General features: G+C 42.7%; 1 protein-coding gene across 1 annotated transcript; it reads right to left on the reverse strand.

The window, feature by feature from the left end:
* Positions 1 to 11,801: 11,801 nt before the first annotated feature.
* LOC123129255 (uncharacterized) lies at positions 11,802 to 13,544 on the reverse strand. Its single transcript, XM_044549493.1, has 2 exons — positions 13,503 to 13,544; positions 11,802 to 13,001 (listed from the first exon to the last, which is right to left on the reverse strand). The coding sequence occupies exons 1-2, from the start codon at positions 13,542 to 13,544 to the stop codon at positions 11,802 to 11,804; spliced, it is 1,242 nt and encodes a 413-aa protein (XP_044405428.1).
* Between the last annotated feature and the right edge of the window lie 5,528 nt (positions 13,545 to 19,072).

The following is a 19,072-nucleotide window of genomic DNA, read 5'->3' on the forward strand; positions in this document are numbered from 1 at the left end:
CGAAGGGTTTATGTAGGACGACCTTTAGTACCGGTTCGTGCCAAGAACCGGTACTAAAGGGGCTGGAGGGGCCCCAGTCTGACAACATCCTGCCACCACTCTCATTAGTACCGGTTCATGGCACGAACCGGCGCTAAAGGTTCGGCACGAACCGGTACTAATGAAAGCGGCCCGGCTAGCCGTTGGAACCGGCACTAATGTACTAATGTATACATTAGTGCCGGCTCAAATACAAACCGGCACTAATGTGCTTCACGTTTGACCCTTTTTCTACTAGTGCGTGAGCTCGCGCCCTGGTATGGGGGACCTTTAGTACCGGTTGGTGTTACCAACCGGTACTAAAGGTTTTTTTTGAAATTTTTTTTTTGAAAATTTTGGAATTTTTTTGATTTTTTATTGATTTTTAATTTTTCTAAATTATTTGATGATTCAGTCTCTAATCACATCTCTTAACTGCTCAAGTGTGGATCACTCATTCCAAATTATCTAACTTCCCGACCGGTCACCCATCCCTCTCACTACTCCAGCCCGAGCACGCTTAACTTTCAGGATCTATTCTCCTTCGTTTCCGAGTCTGCACTTATTGTTTTCCTGACAATAATAAGATGTCAATCCTATTAACCCTCAGGAGTTTAGCTTGAGCATGAAGTCACACATTTCACCGTTTGAGTTTGAAACTATTATTCTAAAAAAACAGTAATTATTTAGTAACGCTAATATTTCTTGAATAAGTTTGACCATAGTTTGACCACAGTTTGACCATAGTTTGACCATATTTGACCAAAATTCAAAAAATTGAAATAATTATTTAGTAACACTAATATTCTTTAATAATTATGTAGTAATACTAATATTTCTTGAATAAGTAGTTTGACCATAGTTTGACCACAGTTTGACCAGATTTGACCAAAATTCAAAAAAACTGAGATACTTAAAACGTAATTATTGCGTAATTATTTAGTAACACTCTATATTTCTTGAATCAGTTGTTTGACCGGTTTGACAAGATTTAACCAAAATTCAAAAAAACATAAATTAGAGCATATCTTTTTTTCCTTTTATAACTTTGTCATTTAAAAAATTGTCCTAAACCCTAAACCCGGGACTTAAAACATCGGAAACTCTATGCTAAACAGTAAAAACTAAGGGTTTAAACCATAATTTTCCCTTTGGAATTTTGTGATTTTAAAAAATTGTCGAAACGGAAAACTGGTACTATAGGATGATTTAGTTATGATTTTTTTCAAGTTTGTGTCTGCAAATTTTGATATATTATATGTTCTACAAATTTAGTTATGATTTTTTCAAGTTTCAGCGGATCAATCTTTTTGTTCCGCAAATTTTGATATATTAAATGTATTTTTCTGAATTAGGATGATTTAGTTATGATTTTTTCAAGTTTGTGTCTCCAACCGGTACTATAGGTCAGACCCCTTTAGTACCGGTACTATAGGTTAGACCTTTAGTACCGGTTCGTGCCACGAACCGATACTAAAGGTGATCGTGGGGCCCCGGCCTGACGCCAGCCTGCCACCACCCCTTTAGTACCGGTTCGTGCCACGAACCGGTACTAAAGGTTCAACACGAACCGGCATTAATGCAAATCTGTTCGAACCGGCACTAATGGTACCATTAGTACCGGACCAAAATCAAACCGTCACTAATGTGCTTCACGTTTGACCCTTTTTCTACTAGTGGATGTTACAATAGAGGAATATATCGGTGGGTCTCAGTGATGAATGAAAAGTTCAAGATGGATATATGTAGCCCTTGGGGTTTCTTATACAATAGCTGTGGTATATTCTAACCCCTAGTACTATAAGTAGGATAGTTGTTTGGTGGATGAATGCTAGAGGTGAATTCACTGGTCTCTCTCTCTCTCTCTCTCTATCTCTCTCTCTCCAAAAAGTTGACAACACGTTTTTTCCAAAAAAAATTGCAACTCTGGAGTAGTACACCCAAGAGTAGAAAATACACTTTCTTTTTGTACCACTATCTTGCTAGCTCAATAGCTCATCTTGGCGCCTAGCTATAAAAATAACTACAACGTGGAAGATCGAGGTAGATTTAGAGGTACCCTCCAGACAAGGCTTGGCTAGAGAAGGGCATTACTGAGCACACAGACCATTAACATTACCATTTTGCATTCTTGAATCATTTCTTTGAATCATTATCCAATTCTGGTAATAAAAATAATTATCCAATTTGTCTGTTCTACAGTTTTTTCTAATCTTTGCTGGTCTTGCCTTAATCATGCATCCACCGAATCTAAATGTTGGCATGTCTTGTTTAATAACTATTTTTGAGTATTTTCTCCTAATTAGCCATCGATGCATGCTTGTCTTCGAAGATACGAGTGTATTTGATTTATCATGTTACATACAGTACATGTCTCATTATATACTCGTGTTTTGGCTTGCCAGTACAATGTGGGGCTGGTAATGATATAGAACAACGTGGCTGGTCCATGTGAAGTGTACAAGTCTAGCTGGTAACAAGTTGTATAGTATATCCGTATGCGGATGTGGTATTTACAGCAACTACCAACTGACATTGATTCATTCTACACTGGCCACGTGTGATCTCCCAAGGCATTTCCAGAGAAGACAATGGAGAAACTGCACGTCATCTCTGTTACTGATGCTCTTTGTGCGTTCCTTATCTGAAGCTTCCATTACCTTGCTTCAGTTTTCATTCAGCTTCATTGCCAACACCTAGAACGACAACGCAGCTTCAGAACTTTGTGCTGATGCAGCATCGGAGCCTTGGACTGCTATCAATTGGTTAAGTGAAGCCTTGGGCTGGGGCTGTCCACCATGTATGGCCCTCCGTGTGGCACAAAATATGTAATTGTAGCCTCAGAGCGACATTTCAGTTTTACAGTTGAAATAGAGCTGCATAAGTAAAGTTAACTGATGAAATAGATTTGCCACAATGGTGAATCAGAAGACCAATTCCACAAATACCATACAGAACTAGTACAACAAACACAACATTGCAACACAAGCGGATCAGACAACATCACTAATAAACATACAAACGGGGATTCTTCTTCATGAAACACAAGCCTCAGTTGCAATCAGTCATGACAAAGATAGTTACTAGAACTGCTACTAAGGAAATGCAACTCTCTGCTTTTCCTTTTTGTCGCCTTCGCTACTGATCATTCAAAAGCGATCACATATCCTTACTCTTCACATGACATTCCTCTTCTAGAGAAAACAAGGGAAGGTTAAGGATAGAGATATACTTAAGCATCCGAATATATTTGTTTTGCCACTTTAAAGCATCAAAGTATCAAATGGACTAACAAGAAAAGTGGCTAGAACAACGATAGTCAATATAGTTTCTGTTGTGCCCCGAAATAGAAATAATGAATTCGGTTCACAACTATAGTTTCTTTGTTTTCAACTATGTACAACAGTACAAATTAAATTTTATATTATGTATTCAAATGCTCTGATAATAGAAAGAGAAGTGCGACACAAACTCAAACTACCCACTGTTAGCTAGGACTAGTCACTATGATATATCGAATCACAAATCATGGATCAGCTCAGAAATACCCCATGCACCTACATCCAGCTTGTGTTCAAGAAAGAATTATACGATTCACTCAATAACATTCAAGAAAAAACAAGTGTTACCAATCACACATAGCTACAGGTTCATTGGTCAAATGTACATAGTTGCAGGTTGAGAGTTCAAAGGTATGTAGATGGTTATATTCGAGAAACAGAAGTCAAAATTCCACGCTTATTGGGTTTGCGATATTATAAGAAGACAAGAAAATAGAGTGTGTAGTATGTTGACAACATTAAGCATCCTCCAGCTCTTATACAGTGGGCAACATGATAAAAAGACTAAGAGTATTTTTGTAGGCCCAATTTGTACTTCGCATGGACACTTCAGAAAAAGTGTGATACAACAAACTAGAAGTCCATGCTCTAAACACTTTAAAATCAAAAGAATCAACTCAGGACAAAAACATATGTTTTTCATACCAAAAGTTACAGACAGTACAACTTGAATGCCCTCATATTGCAAACCCACTTGTTTCCATTTTATACTTTGTATTTTAGTAAAAAGAAAACTAATCATACAAGGAGAAGTGACACACAAGCAGACTACCCACTGTTAGCTTGGACTAGCCACTAGTTGTTAAAAAGGAAAAAAAATCATGGTCACAACAAGAGAAATATAGAGATGATCTGAAGTCCAAATAGCAAACCTTGAAGGGTCGTCCTTGAGAACAGGGAATATGGGCAGCCAAATCATCGTAAAAGGCTTGGCATCACTGAAACGTCGATCATTGTCTGTCTTCTCTTGCAATTTACCCAGTGTCTTGCTCGTGACGTCCAGATAGAATGTGCATCCACCCATCCTCAAAAAAACAAACTCAACATTGTTTCCGACCTGGCTTATCTGGACATCTGCATTATGCTCGTCCTCAAGCGTGTGATCTAACATCCTCAAACAAATGGTATCGTCCAGCAACCAGTTGTTCCCCAAGGAAAGCAAAATGCAAAGTTTAAATCCGTTGACATGAAAGAGATAAACACCGGAAGCATCATCGGCTGGTGACAACATGGTCCGAAAATAATTATAGCTTGCTCCTTGTGGGAGTTGGATTGTGGAGAAACTTGAGGTCGTCAAATCCAAGACATAAATGTTGTCACTGTTGATGGTCTGGATATAGATTTTGTTGTCAACAAGCACAACTTTTGGTTCCCAATGGATAAGAGAGGGCTGGCACGTGGCCGAGGTATATGCAGGCACCAAACACCATCTTGCAACACATACACACGCACCAGGAGCTTCCCCGAGACCTTGGTGCCCAACACATATAGGTAGGATAGGCGACCGCCGCTGCCTTCTTTGGAGAGGATTGCACCGAACCATTGGAGATTGTGTTCCACGCACTAGAATGGTGGGACGATGGGCATACCTCTCTCAGGGCACAGCAGGCGGTGCATTCCAAGTGTCAATTTTGTTCATCCTTTGTCTTGATGGGTGAAGACGGTGCCGTTCTGGCACTGCTTGATCGGTATAGTGCCATCGTAGACACCGAATGTGTAGTCATCAAGGTGACGGATGACGGTGGCAAGCTCTGGGGGCTGAGGTAGCATCGGGACAAAGCGTGGAGCAGAACGGTGGCCAGCGATGGGGGAAGGGTTTAAAAACTCTGGGGGCAGGGGAAGGGGAAACATTACGTCAAAGGGTGGAGCACCAAGCTACTCCAATGCAACCGACCGCTCAGAGATGTAGTAGCCTAGGAGGCATGGTGGGTGGAGCTTGCAGAAACGGCAGAGGAAGGCGGGGTCAGCGGCAAGCCCAAGCCAGCGCTTGCAGACGAGGGCAGCACGGACAAGGGTGGTGGGGAAGCCGACACGGACGATGATCTCCCTGAGGAGGTTGTCATCACCGAGGACCTTGGATACGGCATCCACTGCCCACTCTGTTTCGCCATCCACTCATTGTTTGACCCTGCCAAATGGGCAGCAACCACAAACACATGTGCAGATGGGCATCAGTGCCATGGAAAAAGACTAATGCAGATGAACATCAGTAGAATGGACTAATTTCATGAACCAGTAATGTTTACACACAGCAGCATTGGTTCATCCATCCACCCATCAAGCATAACAGCGACAAACAGAGTGCACGAACTGAGAAAGAGATAAACATCTGAGGCAAGCACTGACGGGAAATTCCCTCGTTTTTTTATTGTTCAGTTGAACTACTAGATGAACACATATATGTGTTCCTATTACACAGTTTGCCCCTTATCCTTGTTATGCATGACAGAATTACCTGATCACGCTATAGAAACAAAGGCACCACCAGGCAGGCTTCTTATGCCAAACTTTACTAATCAGACACACCTAAATTTCAAGCCAGAGTGTCGCGTGCAAATTTACTTTCGCATTACAGCTACACATAATTGCTAAAACAGAGTGCAGTTTAGTATTAGAATATTTTTCTTCTATCTATGCATAAAAAAGTTAAATGAGCTAACAAGACAAGTGGCTAGTACAACGATACTCAACTGTTACATGCACTTCAAAATCAAAAAATGTATCTACTACATCCTGGTTTTCCTCCAATTAACCGGGCAACTCTCTTCTTCTTCATCAGTGAAAATGGCAAATATTTTTCCTCGTTTCACACAAAAGTATGTTTGTTTGGAATATCTAGAGAAACTGCTACAATAGTACAACCAAACTGTCCCAAATGGCCATGTTTCCAATTTATAATATGCACTCCAGTACAACAAAACTATGATCATACACCAAAAAATGCCACACAAACACAATTACTCACTATTAGCTTCGACTAGCAACTTGCCAGTTGCCATACAAAAGGAAAAATTTCACAGTTATATATCTGGATAAAAAATCATAGATAAGCTCAATCATACCCACGTAAAAGTTATGATCCACTAGTATTTAGAAAACATGTGTCACCCGCCAAGGAACATTCGGAAAAAAACTGAGTATTGACAATCTCGAAGATAGCTTGTGGTTCATAGTTCAAAGGTAGGTAGTACAACATTACACCATGATTGTATTCAAGAAAAAGGAAGCTAAATTCCATGCATGACGGGTATGTGAAACTGCCTCGAAATAAAAAATGCAACAGTCAAGATGATAACAAAGCTAGGCATCTCTCAGCCCTAACCACCTAAGCATGACGTTCACATTGATGTAATCAAAATGAGAGGTCCATAAAACCAAACAAGTCATCTTCTAGTACCAGCACAAATTGCTTTTTATGAGAATTCATTTATGAGGGGAGAGGTCACGGGAAGCATGATATCTGGTGCCCACCTGCAATGTTCCTCTATTATTACCACAAGCACATAGTAATATTACCACAGTAGACAAGTGATTTATGTTCATCTTATGGCAAGCGCTTGTAATGCCGTTTAACTAGTATTGTTCTAATGGCCTGAAGAATGAATAATAACTACACACATCTACAGCTATACTAAACAGTGTGATGGATGATACACATTGCAAAACTTTGTAACCACATAAAGAGGACTGATAAATCATCAAATGGGAAGCGCAAACCTTGCAGGATCATCCTTGAGTGCAGGAAATTTGGGAGGCCAGATCATCATAAAAGGATGGATATGACCCAAACTTTCATCACCTAACATCTTTCACTTAAATTAATCTGATCGTTCTTCAGTGCACTGCCATTGTATGTATTTGTGTGATTGTGGTATGCATGGTTGATTCTTCCTTTCCTAAGCCAAGCTAGCTTCAGAGTTGAACTAAATGCATATTGACTCCATCTCCTATTCTAGCTAGCTAAGTTAGAATGTGACAGATTTGAAAAAAAAACGTTATAATGTGACAAGGTTGCTGTCAGCGTAGAAGTGCATACACCTAGCCGCCGCCTCCAAGAACCCTAGCTTTCTGCCTCCCACCGGCGCCGGCGCCGGTCCATCCCGTCTCCGATGGCCCTATGGCCATGGAGCCGGAGTGGATCTCGGCCCTTGCCGGTGGGAGGGCTCCGTTTTTAGATCTTTTTTCGAGCTTTGTTAGGGTTTGTGTCCTGCTCAGGAAGGCGAGACGGTGGCGGCTCCCTGAAGATGGAATAAAGGTCTCCCCGCCTAGCCCCCGTTCCGGTGATGCGTCTTGCATCGCCGGTGCGCGTGTGGAGTTGTGTCTCCGGCGGATCTGTCTTTGGTGGATTTGCTTGGATCTCTGCGTCGTTCGTCTTCGTTCGTGTGTTTTCAGGTTGGATCCTTTTGATCTACACTCTTGATCCACGACGGTTGCTGTTCTGGTGCGTTGGTTCTATGGCGCCTTAGCTCGACGACTTTCCGACTGTCTACTACAACAAGGTTTGCCCGGCTCCGGCGAGGGAGGAGCGATGACACCGGCGCGCCTTCAGCTCGCTTCAGTGCTTGTAGTCATCGCTAGGTGGTCTACGGATCTGAATGTAATTTTTATTATTTCTAGTGTTCGTTGTACTACCATGATTGAAGATGAATAGATTGGAAGTTTTTTCCGCTAAGAAAGCGTAGAAGTGCATGCTCTAGCCAAAGCAACCAGAAAACCGATCCGATAGAAGAGACTAGGCAATACGTTTATACATCAACAATTAGTTCAAATTAATTTCGTAAAATTCTGAATGTGCCAGGTCTGTTTCAAAGTACTCCCTCCGTCCCATAATGTAAGACGTTTTTTGACACTAGCGTGGTGTCAAAAAACGTCTTATATTATGAGACAGAGGGAGTACTTGATAGCCAACTCAAAGTTCTCGGCCAGGATTCTAAAATGGCAGACTGCCAGCAAAATTAAGCATTACTATTTAACAAGAATTGAAATACGTGCTTATCAAATTAAGCGAGCAGGACAGTTTCATGGTCCAAAGATACAGAGGATAGCAATAAGGTATGGTCTAACTGACCTTCTGCTCTCGCCAATATTTGTTCTTGACACAGGGAGAATTCCATGTGATGAATTGAGTGGATTTTATTGTCAAGGAAACATTTATACCAACTTTCCTATAACAACGAAAGTTGTATACACACACAGACTCGCCGTTGATACTCTGCTTTCTCTGAAACAGGAATGCCATGTGAAGAACAAGTATATATTGGAGCTTTTGGATGGCTCCAGCAAGGAAGAGACGAGAGTCACATTTCCTTACTTGCAGTTCTAGTAACCATCTTTGTTACAACTTGTAATAGATTTAGGATGCTATGTAACCGTAATGCAATGCCTACCCGTATCCTATGTGTCATGACTGATTGGGACCGAGGTCTGTGTTCCATGAATACTCCACGTTTTTATTTTTATTAGTGATGTTGTATGGTCCACTTGCGTTGTAGTGTTGTGTTTGCTGTATTTGTGGAATTGGTCTTGTTGTTCTGTATGGTATTTGTGGAATTGGTCTCGTTGTTCTTTACGGTAGTTGTCGAATTGGACTTGTTGTTCACCATTACTGAAAATATGTTTCAGTTAACTTTACTTATATAGCTCTATTTCAATTGTAAAACTGAAATGTCTCTTTGAGCCTACATATTTTCTGCTCCACACAGAGGTTCATACATGGTGGACAGCCCAAAGTGCATTTGTGCTGGTGGATTCAGGAGGTTTTTTTTCTTCCAGGGAGGTTGATTCAGGAGTTGGTACTTGCTACCAGGAGAATGAAGTAGTGATGAATGATGAACAACCAGAGTTTTAAGCGCTGGTAGATGGGTCTTATATACCAGGGCTAAGAGAACGATGTGTTGATGAACCTCAAGCTGCCAGTAAACTCACTAAGAGAATATTTTGTCAACCCAGTAGCTAGTAGACTGATTTACGAATTGGTGCCTGGTTTTTTCGTTGCAAAATTGATAGCCGGTCTCAAGCCCGGAAAAAGGAGGAGAGACCACCCATGCGCTTTTAGACGGTAATATATACTCCCTCCGTTTGGTAAATATTTGTCTTTTCAGAGATTTTATAAATGGACTACCACATACGGATGTATATAGACATATTTTAGAATGTAGATTCACTCATTTTGCTCCGTATGTAGTCACTTGTTAAAATCTCTAAAAAGACAAATATTTAGGAACAGAGGGAGTATGTTCTGTTGACTTGATGATCATGGTTGAAATTCAAGAAGCATTTCGGAGAAATATTTATTCTGTTAGTTTCAGAAAAATGAGCTGCCCTTCTTTTCTTTTCGATAATGAAACAAATATTTGCCGTATTAAAGGTCTGCATGTTCAAGCCAATGAATCTCCATTGAGACGCTCAATAACACAGCGAGTACCGAGACTAACTCATCATTAGGTTTTTATCATTCCAGTCATATCGAAGCTATTTATTCACTGGTTTCCTTTGTTCTTCAATCTTTTCTATGAAGCGCTATTTCGAAATTTTGCCACTCATTTGTCTGAACCACTCTGCAGTACATCTCCTCTCTGAAGGAATCATTTACTTGCTTTCCTGCTGGTTGCGTGTGTTATGTCTTATCGTTCATGTTTTGACTTGCTTGTGTATCTACTATCTGCTGATAATCACAAAGTTGAGACACTCATTTTAGAACGGAGGGAGTGTACACTAGTACATACGGAGCAAAATGAGTGAATCTACACTTTAAAATACGTCTATATACATCCATATGTAGTCTATATTGGAATCTCTAAAAGGGCTTATACTCCGTATTTAGAAACGGAGGGAGTACATCTTTTGTCATTTGTCTGAAGCATGCATTTCCAGAACCTAAATGCCAGCTTTGCCATGTACATGCATTCAATAACACCTAAGCTAATTGGACTCTACATCCTTAGCTTTCACTTTTCTGACCACTATCTTGAGATCTGCAGCGAACCAAGCTTAGGTTTTCAACTAGTGTCGGTGTTCTTGTTCTTGTTATTTTACAGAGTGGCTTCTGCAAATGCCATAACAAGCATCAACCTGCAGAAACAGTGGAACCACAAGCCTGCAGCAGAAGCAGATTACTCATCATATACACTTCTTCTTCCCTACATATACAGGTCCCAAACAGTAATGATTCATTGATACTATACTATGTCCTAGTCCGGTACAGAGTGTAACTAGCTTCTGATGTGCTCCAAACTGGCTAGAATATGCAAGTTAGTCCTCTCCTGTGAACAAAGACACAGCGAATATTCATTCAGAAAAAAAAGACAGAGCTAATATTCCCTGCAATCAAAAGATAAAGCAAGACATTCGTTACAGCTATATAGCTTACATATCTTCATATCCCTTCATTAATTAGAACAAATAGATGCCCTCGTTTACGTGACGGGGCATATGACAATTTTTATATCAGTAGCCTAGTGAAATAAAAGACGATTTGATTTCAAAAAATAAACCAAGTGCACGTAACAGTATTGTGAAGGCCGCTCTGCACCATAATAGGCGTCTCTGTCTCATGGACTTTGTTGAGAACACCATACAAATCATATTTCGTTACCATGACAAACTAGTATTATGATACTCCCTCTTTCCCGAAATAACATTGGGACAGAGAGAATACTTTATAGCATTATGTTTTCTCTGCTCGGTTACTCTGAAGCACACAAAAAGAATATAGCAATTCTTTTGAAAACCAAGGATGACTGACCGTGTGAAATATATGATTTTCTGGTACACAATATAGCCCAATGATATATTCTGACCCAATGGGTGGGTTAGGCATAAACCTGATCGTGAGGTCGATCGCGAAACACGTGTATCTAAGAAATAATAAACCAACACTTCCTTACCATAAACCGACCAAATCGTAGAATTAACATGGAATTGTCATCATAAACCAGCACCAGTTTAATAAAATAACCATATGCAGATCACAGCTTACCACCATAATCAGTAACGAATTATGCTTGCTCCATATATACCTGGAGGTCTTGACCAGCAGCGACTTAGTGCAGCAGCAAGCGGTCAGTCCTTTCCCTTCCTAGGCGACGACATCCAACGACCAGTCAAAGAACCCGTCCCTTTTCTAAAAAAAGTCACAGAACCCGTCGGGTAGGAATTATGCAAAATCATGATGCGTCTACATTCATTTCATGAATCTTCAGCATGCAGTGGTTCAAGCGAAAATTGGAGGACATCTCAATTCAGATGAAAGAAGACAAAATGCTTGCACAAGTACAGATAAAACTAGCAAAATCAGAGGTATATTATGATGGGACATCAATTTCCTCACTAATTGGCAAATAAAACTTGTAAAATTATATTATTTGCTCAACAAAATCGTACATGTGTGCTTCTATAGTTGATAATGAAGTTGAGAATGGAACAAGAACATGAACGAATTAATCACAAAGTGCTACTGAATGTTGGAACCCAAGCCGTCAAACTCATCTCATAGGGGATATTATGGGTAGTGTATGGGATTCTATGATCCAAGAACCACCTCACGATCTCCATAGACTGCAGGTCGAGCCAAAAGAAACCACGACATGTGTCGATGAGCACAGTACCGCTCTTCTCGGCAAACCAGATTAGCTTGAATTGGACTGGGTTCGTCGGCGGAATGCAACTACCGCCTGCCTTCTCAAGGAACCGCGAAATTTTCTCCGTCATGTTGATCACCACATGTGGCCGTTGCTGCCACTTGCCTGTATGCTTTGATTGTGCCCATGCCGATATCTTGTCCTCTTCAGCGACGAGCACAAGCACATCCCGACCCGCCGACGATGTTGCTAGAAGTTTTTGGTGTTGTTTGTGGTGTGGGAACCCTTTTGGGAGCATCCTCGCCATCACCTTTGCCGCTCTGACACGGAGCTTCAGAACATAGGACCCGGTGTCAGTCTGGCACAACCAGTGGACAGTGCCGCCGGTGACCAGGGCCTTGCCGAGGCTTTGTTGCAAGTGGTTGCCAAATAGGTTAGGTTGATAGTTGTTGGTGTAGAGGCCCCACACGCCATGCTCCGATGAGAAGGTCTGGAGCTGCAGGTTGCCGCTGTACTGTGACATCTCTAGATATGCCTTGACCACTTGAAAATGCCGGTCAACGGAGGTGGCCCCCTTATCATCGCCACGGACGAGCACGACATAATTTACCCCAGTCGTTCTTGGGAACGCCTGTTCGGATGGTAGGGTGAGACTCCTGCCGGTGGCCGGGTCGCACACGCGGAGCTCTTGTGCCAAGCCTACACGGGCGAGGACAAGACCATCGCGTGACGAGAGGGGAAAGCCTCCACGGCTAGCCGTGCGCAGCTTGGTGGCATCCGGCACGCTGGTGTCCACCAGAAACAGCTCCTCCTCGGGCTTGGGCCAGCCGTGGGACTGGTAGATCAGATTGTCGCGCAGGAGGGGGAGCACGAAGCGGTCTCCCTGCTGGAGGCAGAGGGGGCCGTGGAGGCTGATGTATTCCTTGACGCGGTCCATGCACGTGGCGGCACAGCGCACGAGGGTGGCCGGGTCGGTGCGCACCGCAATGTCCACCAGCACGTCCAACGGCATTGACGCTGCCTTCTGCCTCCGCCGTCTTGCAGCTTGACTTGGCGCCGCTGCCTGCCATGGTCGATGCCTCTATAGGTGGCTCTAGGAGGGAGCTCAGTACAGGGCGAGATCCGGTTGCGTACCGAGATCGATGCTGTATAATTAGCCCAGATCATAGATGTGCATCCTAGTTAATATAAGTAGGATTATGGGATATTTTGGTATGACTTGGGTTTCCGTAATTGTTTGGTAACTAGAGATTCGGCCGGAGACGTCCCGATCTAGTCCGTGACGTTGACACATTGTCGATCCTCTATCTGTATGTACGTGCAAGCTAGCCGAACAAGCAGCTTAGTTGATTATTGGTTGGCTACAGTAGTACGTGATCGATGTACTTCGGCGTTTGGCGCACGTAGCGACTCATAGCTAGACGATGGAACGAAATCTTTTTTCTGATTATCTCGTACGTATTGTGCCACATCCAACGCCCTGCCGGACTCGTACAACCACCAGTCCAGTTTACAACTTTATTTAGGACTCTACGTGACTTTATACTATAACTAGATAAATTACTGCATAGATCGGCCTGCAACTACAAGGACGCGACGGCACCATGGGCACGAAACAAGAACGGTGCTCGCCCTCGGCAGTGGATTGGTCAAACCTCTCCGACGACCTCCTCAACATGGTCCAGGGGAGAGTCGCCTCGCCGCTCGGCCGTGTACGCTTCACCGGCGTATGCGGGTCATGGCGCGCTGCCGCGTTGCAGCACCCAACGCCGCCGGCGCTCCCTCTGCTGGTCCTCTCACCTGTGGACCGGGGCATTGTCACCGAGAAGCGCCTAATTTACTGCCCCGAGGAAGGTGTGGTCCTTCAGGTTCCAATCCCAAGCAAGCTGCGCAACATGCAGTTCATCGGATCGTACGACGGTGGATGGATCGCGGCTATTGAAAGTTCAAGTTCTGACTATGACGGAGGATGGATGGGCGCGGTAGAAGGATCGACCATGTTCCTGATTGTGAATCTCTTCTCTGGCGTCGATGTGCCACTGTCCGAGAAGCAGCGGAATTTTCGATTGACTGACCATAATGGAATAGACTTGATCTGAAAAATAATCTTTTCCGATGTTCCCACTTCAGGTGGTTGCATTCTTGTCGCCATGACTGCTGGGCGCAAGATTGCACTATATAAGATTGGCTGTCTGGATGGATGGACAATACAAGGATGTGACATGGAGCCTGTTCGGGATGTCGCGTTTTACCGCGGGGAGCTTTACGGCCTAGCACATAGCAAGACATTATACACGTTTGACATTGATGTTAATGAAGATGGTGCACCGATAGTTACTGCCGCCTACCCCATGGACATCCAAAGGGGCGGTGATCCTATTTGTACGAGTTGGTTCTTGGACAAAGCCTCATACATATGTGAGTTTAATGGTAAGCTGGCGGTGGCAGTTATGAGTCGATGGTTGCGAAACTGCAAGCCTTTCTTTAAAGTGTTCCAAGTCACAAATGTTGATGATGACGCACACAAATATAAGTGGGAGGAGGTGGGTAGCTTGGGTGATTGCGCGTTGTTCTTGGGGCAACTATGCTCCTCCAAGGTGGTGCAAATGCCGGCTGGTGGCCGGGGACATGTAGAAAGAAACCACATATACTACTCGAACCATCACTCTGGAGTTAGCAAAGAGCACCAAGAGTTCGAGGAAGAATACCACACAAAATCAGAATATGGTGACCTACTATTCCATAGGAAAGACCAAAGCGTTGATGAAGGTGGTGATAACATGGAGCGCATCCTGTCAGTACGATACTACATTAAGGGTGGCCATCATGTTCCCATGTGGTGCCTCCCTCCCCACTTCTAGGGCTTGTTTGACTAAAAAGATTTTCATAGAAAAATTGGAGGATGGAAATCCTTGGCGGTATTGCTATCATGGATTATTTGTTGTATTGTGAGGACAATTTGTTCTTCCTTTAAAAAGTCTCTATGAAATATTTCATATGAAATTTTCCATTGACTTTATCTCTTGGAAATATTACCGCAATAAAAGTTTTACAGTGGTTGAGGAAAATAAGATCCATCCATCCAAAAGAATCTAGCTAGGTTGAAAAGTTTTCATAGAAAAGTTTTACAGTTAAATGCTGCTTGATTTTTAGAGCTGGTTGCAAGGTAAATACAGAAGCACAACAATGATGCATCAAGGGCGCCTTCAAGCCTTGGGTAGTGTACCAGCTCTAAAAATCAAGCAGCATTTAACTGTGTTCTCACGCCCCAGATACTACCCAAAGCAACTGCATCTCACGCCCCAGCTGAATGTATTTACCTTGCGACGCCGTCCCCTCGCCTCTGGGACGTGCAGAAGGACGAGGAGAAGGAGGAGGAGCAGTCCACGGCGCCGTGTACATCCTTGCTCCTCCACACGCGGGGCGCAGAGATGGACAAGGAGACTGAGCCGTGTGCGCAGTTGCCGCCATCGCCTTCCTTGAGGTGAACCTTCCTCCTCCCCATTTCTTCTTCCAATGAGCTCTTTCTTACTGTTGTCCCTCCTCTAATCTCTCCCATTCAGGCAAGTTGTAGGGGCGCACAAGGGTAAGGCAGGCCGCAGGATGATGGATGCGATGCAGTGAGGGCAGCAGTGTCATTAGAGGGACCCCTCCTGGTCAAGCCCCAACCCAGAGGCAAGTGCAGCTCCAAGTTCATGGAGAAAACGGCGGCACATGTGAGCTGTCTCTTCCTCTTTTCCTCATCTCCCGGCTGTTATTCTACTCGCACAGCAACACCGCAGACCTTGCCTAAGGTGAGATCTTTCTTCATCACCTTGCTCGTCTCCTGTTTGATGAAAGTTCTATGAGCTGATCCATTAAACGTTTCATGTTGTTTTTTCTCGTGTACGAACTCACAGTTCTCTCTTAGTTCTCGGGATCTCTGTGCTGTTAACTATGAAGGTTGGGTTTCTTTTTGATGCATCGCTTGATTTGTGTTTGCTGAAAAGTCTATGAGCTAATGCCTTGCTCGGTTTGTGTTTGCCGAAAAATCTACGAGATAATGTATTGGTGCGGCCAGCCTGTCAGCATGCACGATCTTTGTTTGGATTTCGTCTCTATGGTAGTTTGGTCCTTTAGATAAAACCCGTGCATATCTATGGCCTGCTTCCTGGTTAATTAAGTATTTGTACACTTTTAAAACGTGACATGATCTTTGCGCAGTGCCACATCTGTCTCATAAGTTTCTGACTTCCGTTTATGACATGCTACCAAGTCAGTTGTCAGTTTGGCTGAGAGGTTTCTGAATTTCTCCTTAACGTGATGTGTTTCTTATCGTGAGTGATTTCCGTGGCTAAGTCGTTTCCTAATTGTCAAACCTCATAGAGGAAATTAAGGAATGGAAGGGACTCTGGTTTGGTTATGAGAAGTGCTTGGTGGATGCTTATGTGATACTATTAAGGAGCTTAGCTCAAGCTCAAATATGGTACATCTCTCTGCCATTTTGTTAATTTGTGCAGATAATTGAATTTATGGCTAGTTATTATAAGTTGGAAGATAATTGTATTCATGGCTAGACATTTGTTCAGATAAATGTATTCTTAAAACCTGTAATGTAGTGCATTCTGTCACTTTATTGGTAAATTCAGCAAATTTGTACTGGATTGACCTTTGGCGCACAGATTTGGAAGTACAAGATTTTCAAGATTGCATAGGATTTACTTTAAGAAGGAATCAAGTTGATGCTAATTAAGTGTGATAACATAGTTAGCTATTTACTTTGCTATAATTTTTCCTGCAGGAAGGTCACTACTTGAAGGTCTGCACATGTTCATGTTGGAGCATTAGAATAAATAAAGTGAGTCTTGCAGTATTTATTGGGTGAAGTTCTGCATATGTATCAACACGCGGCGGTGGCAGTTGCTGGATGAGAGCTGGTCCTGACCCGGACGCAGCGCCCATCCCCGTCTCTGGTACCGTCGGAGAGGCGAGGATGGCGCCGGTCGTGCCGCGGCACGGCTCCAAGGCCACCAGTGTGACAGCGACAACAACTACAACTTCATGCCGCTGTGAGTACCCGGCAGCCTCCTCTCCTTTAGCATGTAGCTACTTCATTTTGTTCTGTTTGACGGAATACTACTACTTTGTGTCTTGTTTCTATTTTGGCATGACGATTAGAGCAGATAGCATTTTGCGGCTTAGCATGGCATGTTTTTTCAGTCTCAGGTTGTAAACTTGCTGATGTTGTTTGATAACAGAAAGAGAAATTTCTAACAGCTCGCGGGTGCCCCTACACCCTCTATGAACAGTAAATTGAAAACAAACTGAAAAAAATCAAAAAAATCTGAAACTTTAAGGGATCAAATATTATCAAAAGTTTGATGTTCCTGCAAAGTTTCAGCAACAAATAACCTTCGTGGAGCCCTCACCAAAAATAACAAAACCACTGCTAAAAAATGTACATAAACTTTGAACAATGATTTTGTTTTTTTATTTGAGTGCTCTTCGAATGTTATTTTTAGCTAAAACTTTGCAAGATCATCAAAAGCTTCATGATGTTCGATGTCCGAAAGTTTTTGATTTTTTTGAATTTACTGTTCATAGAGGGTGTAGAGGCACCCGGGTGCTGAAAATCCTGTCTCAGACAGAGAATTTCCCCGTGCTGGTGGAAAGCGGAAAAAGGTTGGGTTCAGATGGATTTGATTTGTTCCATGTGTACTTCTCCGGTCTTTGCTCCATCAGCCAGCCGTCAAACAGATGGTGAGGTAGACAACTCCCACAACTTAGAGCCACATGCTTTCTCATCACATCTACTGACAAGGTCGTTGCTTCTCTCTTCCTGTTGTGGCAGCATGGGAAGGAGGAGGAGTTCAGCACGGGGCCCTTGTCCGTGCTCATGCTTAGCATCAAGAACAACACTCAGGCTGGTTTGGTGTTCTTTCATCTTTTGAGATCTCGGCTCAGCAAGGAACAGTTTTCTGCAGTACTACTCACTATCTCTCTTTATATATGTTTGAATTGAAGGCTTTCCAGCATTTCTTGTACTTGTGCTTGCTAGAAATCTAATCAACTTAGTTGCTTGTCCAACTGTAGTTTCGTGGATTGCCTTTAGTAATGCTGCATTTCGTTCTTGTCCTCTTAGTATTCAAAGTTAAGTGCACCATCGCATAATATATATGAGTAATTAACCGTGCTCTGGAGTAATGCATTGCGTTCTGTCCTCTTAGTATGCAAATTTAAGTGCATTATCGGGTAATTTATATGAGTAATTAACTATGGTTTCGGCGGCATTTCGTCGAATGCCTTTGCCCTTTGGTAGTCGTTTACTACTGCAAAGTTAAATGAAACATCATTTAGATGACTGATTATTAAGTGCCAACCATAGTTTCTGTGCAGCTGTTTATTTTTTCAGTGTTAATGTCGCTCTTCTTGCTTCTCTGAGCATGATTGTTTCATAATTAGCATAGGATTTGTAGACATGGGAATGCTCAAGTGTCAACTGTCGTGAGACTATGCGAACAACAACATTTACAGAAGGTAGAATCTGAGCTTCAAGACAAGCAGCCCATAGTAACCTTAGTTGAGTAGTTCATCTATTATTTTGGACTGACTGAGTGTGGTCTTATACCAATCTAATATATGTACTTCTACCTCTGGAAGACCCAAGAGTTGAATGATGCAGAGTGTGAATGATGAACTTGTACAACTGATGGGTGGGGAGGGCAGGTCTGCAAGGTGTTGGGAAAACCCTTTCTTGATGTGAACAGTATAGTCTGATATTATTGTTTGTTGTCAATCGATCCAGGATTCAATGTCGTTTGCAAGTTCAAGTGTTTCACTTGAAGGATGACGCAAATCACACGCAAGGAACATGTTAATATGCATACAATTGTTCTTCCTGAGTCATTTGTGCAACATATATATTTCACCATATCAATTGAAAACTGAATGGTGTGCAGGTTGGTTTTTGTGTGTTCTAAGTTCTACAACTACCAAGGGCTATTGGTTATGGAAATTATTCACAAGCATGCGGCTCTGACCTACTTTTGTCCAAATATCTTTCTTTGTAGTGAGTTGTGCTGATTCACATTAAGGTGCAGCGAAACTACCTGAAATCATTTTATCTTGTCTTCCCATCGGCTACTTTTAAGAGTT

This window comes from Triticum aestivum, chromosome 6A, assembly GCF_018294505.1.
Source record: "Triticum aestivum cultivar Chinese Spring chromosome 6A, IWGSC CS RefSeq v2.1, whole genome shotgun sequence".
In the NCBI taxonomy this organism is placed as follows: domain Eukaryota; kingdom Viridiplantae; phylum Streptophyta; class Magnoliopsida; order Poales; family Poaceae; genus Triticum; species Triticum aestivum.

Coding starts and splice junctions, on each gene's coding strand:
- LOC123129255 (XM_044549493.1), bottom strand. CDS start 13,544: ATGGTGCCGTCGCGTCCTTGTAGTTGCAGGCCGATCTATGCA. Junction 13,002..13,502: donor GTTGCAGGCCGATCTATGCA/GTAATTTATCTA, acceptor CGACCATGGCAG/GCAGCGGCGCCAAGTCAAGC.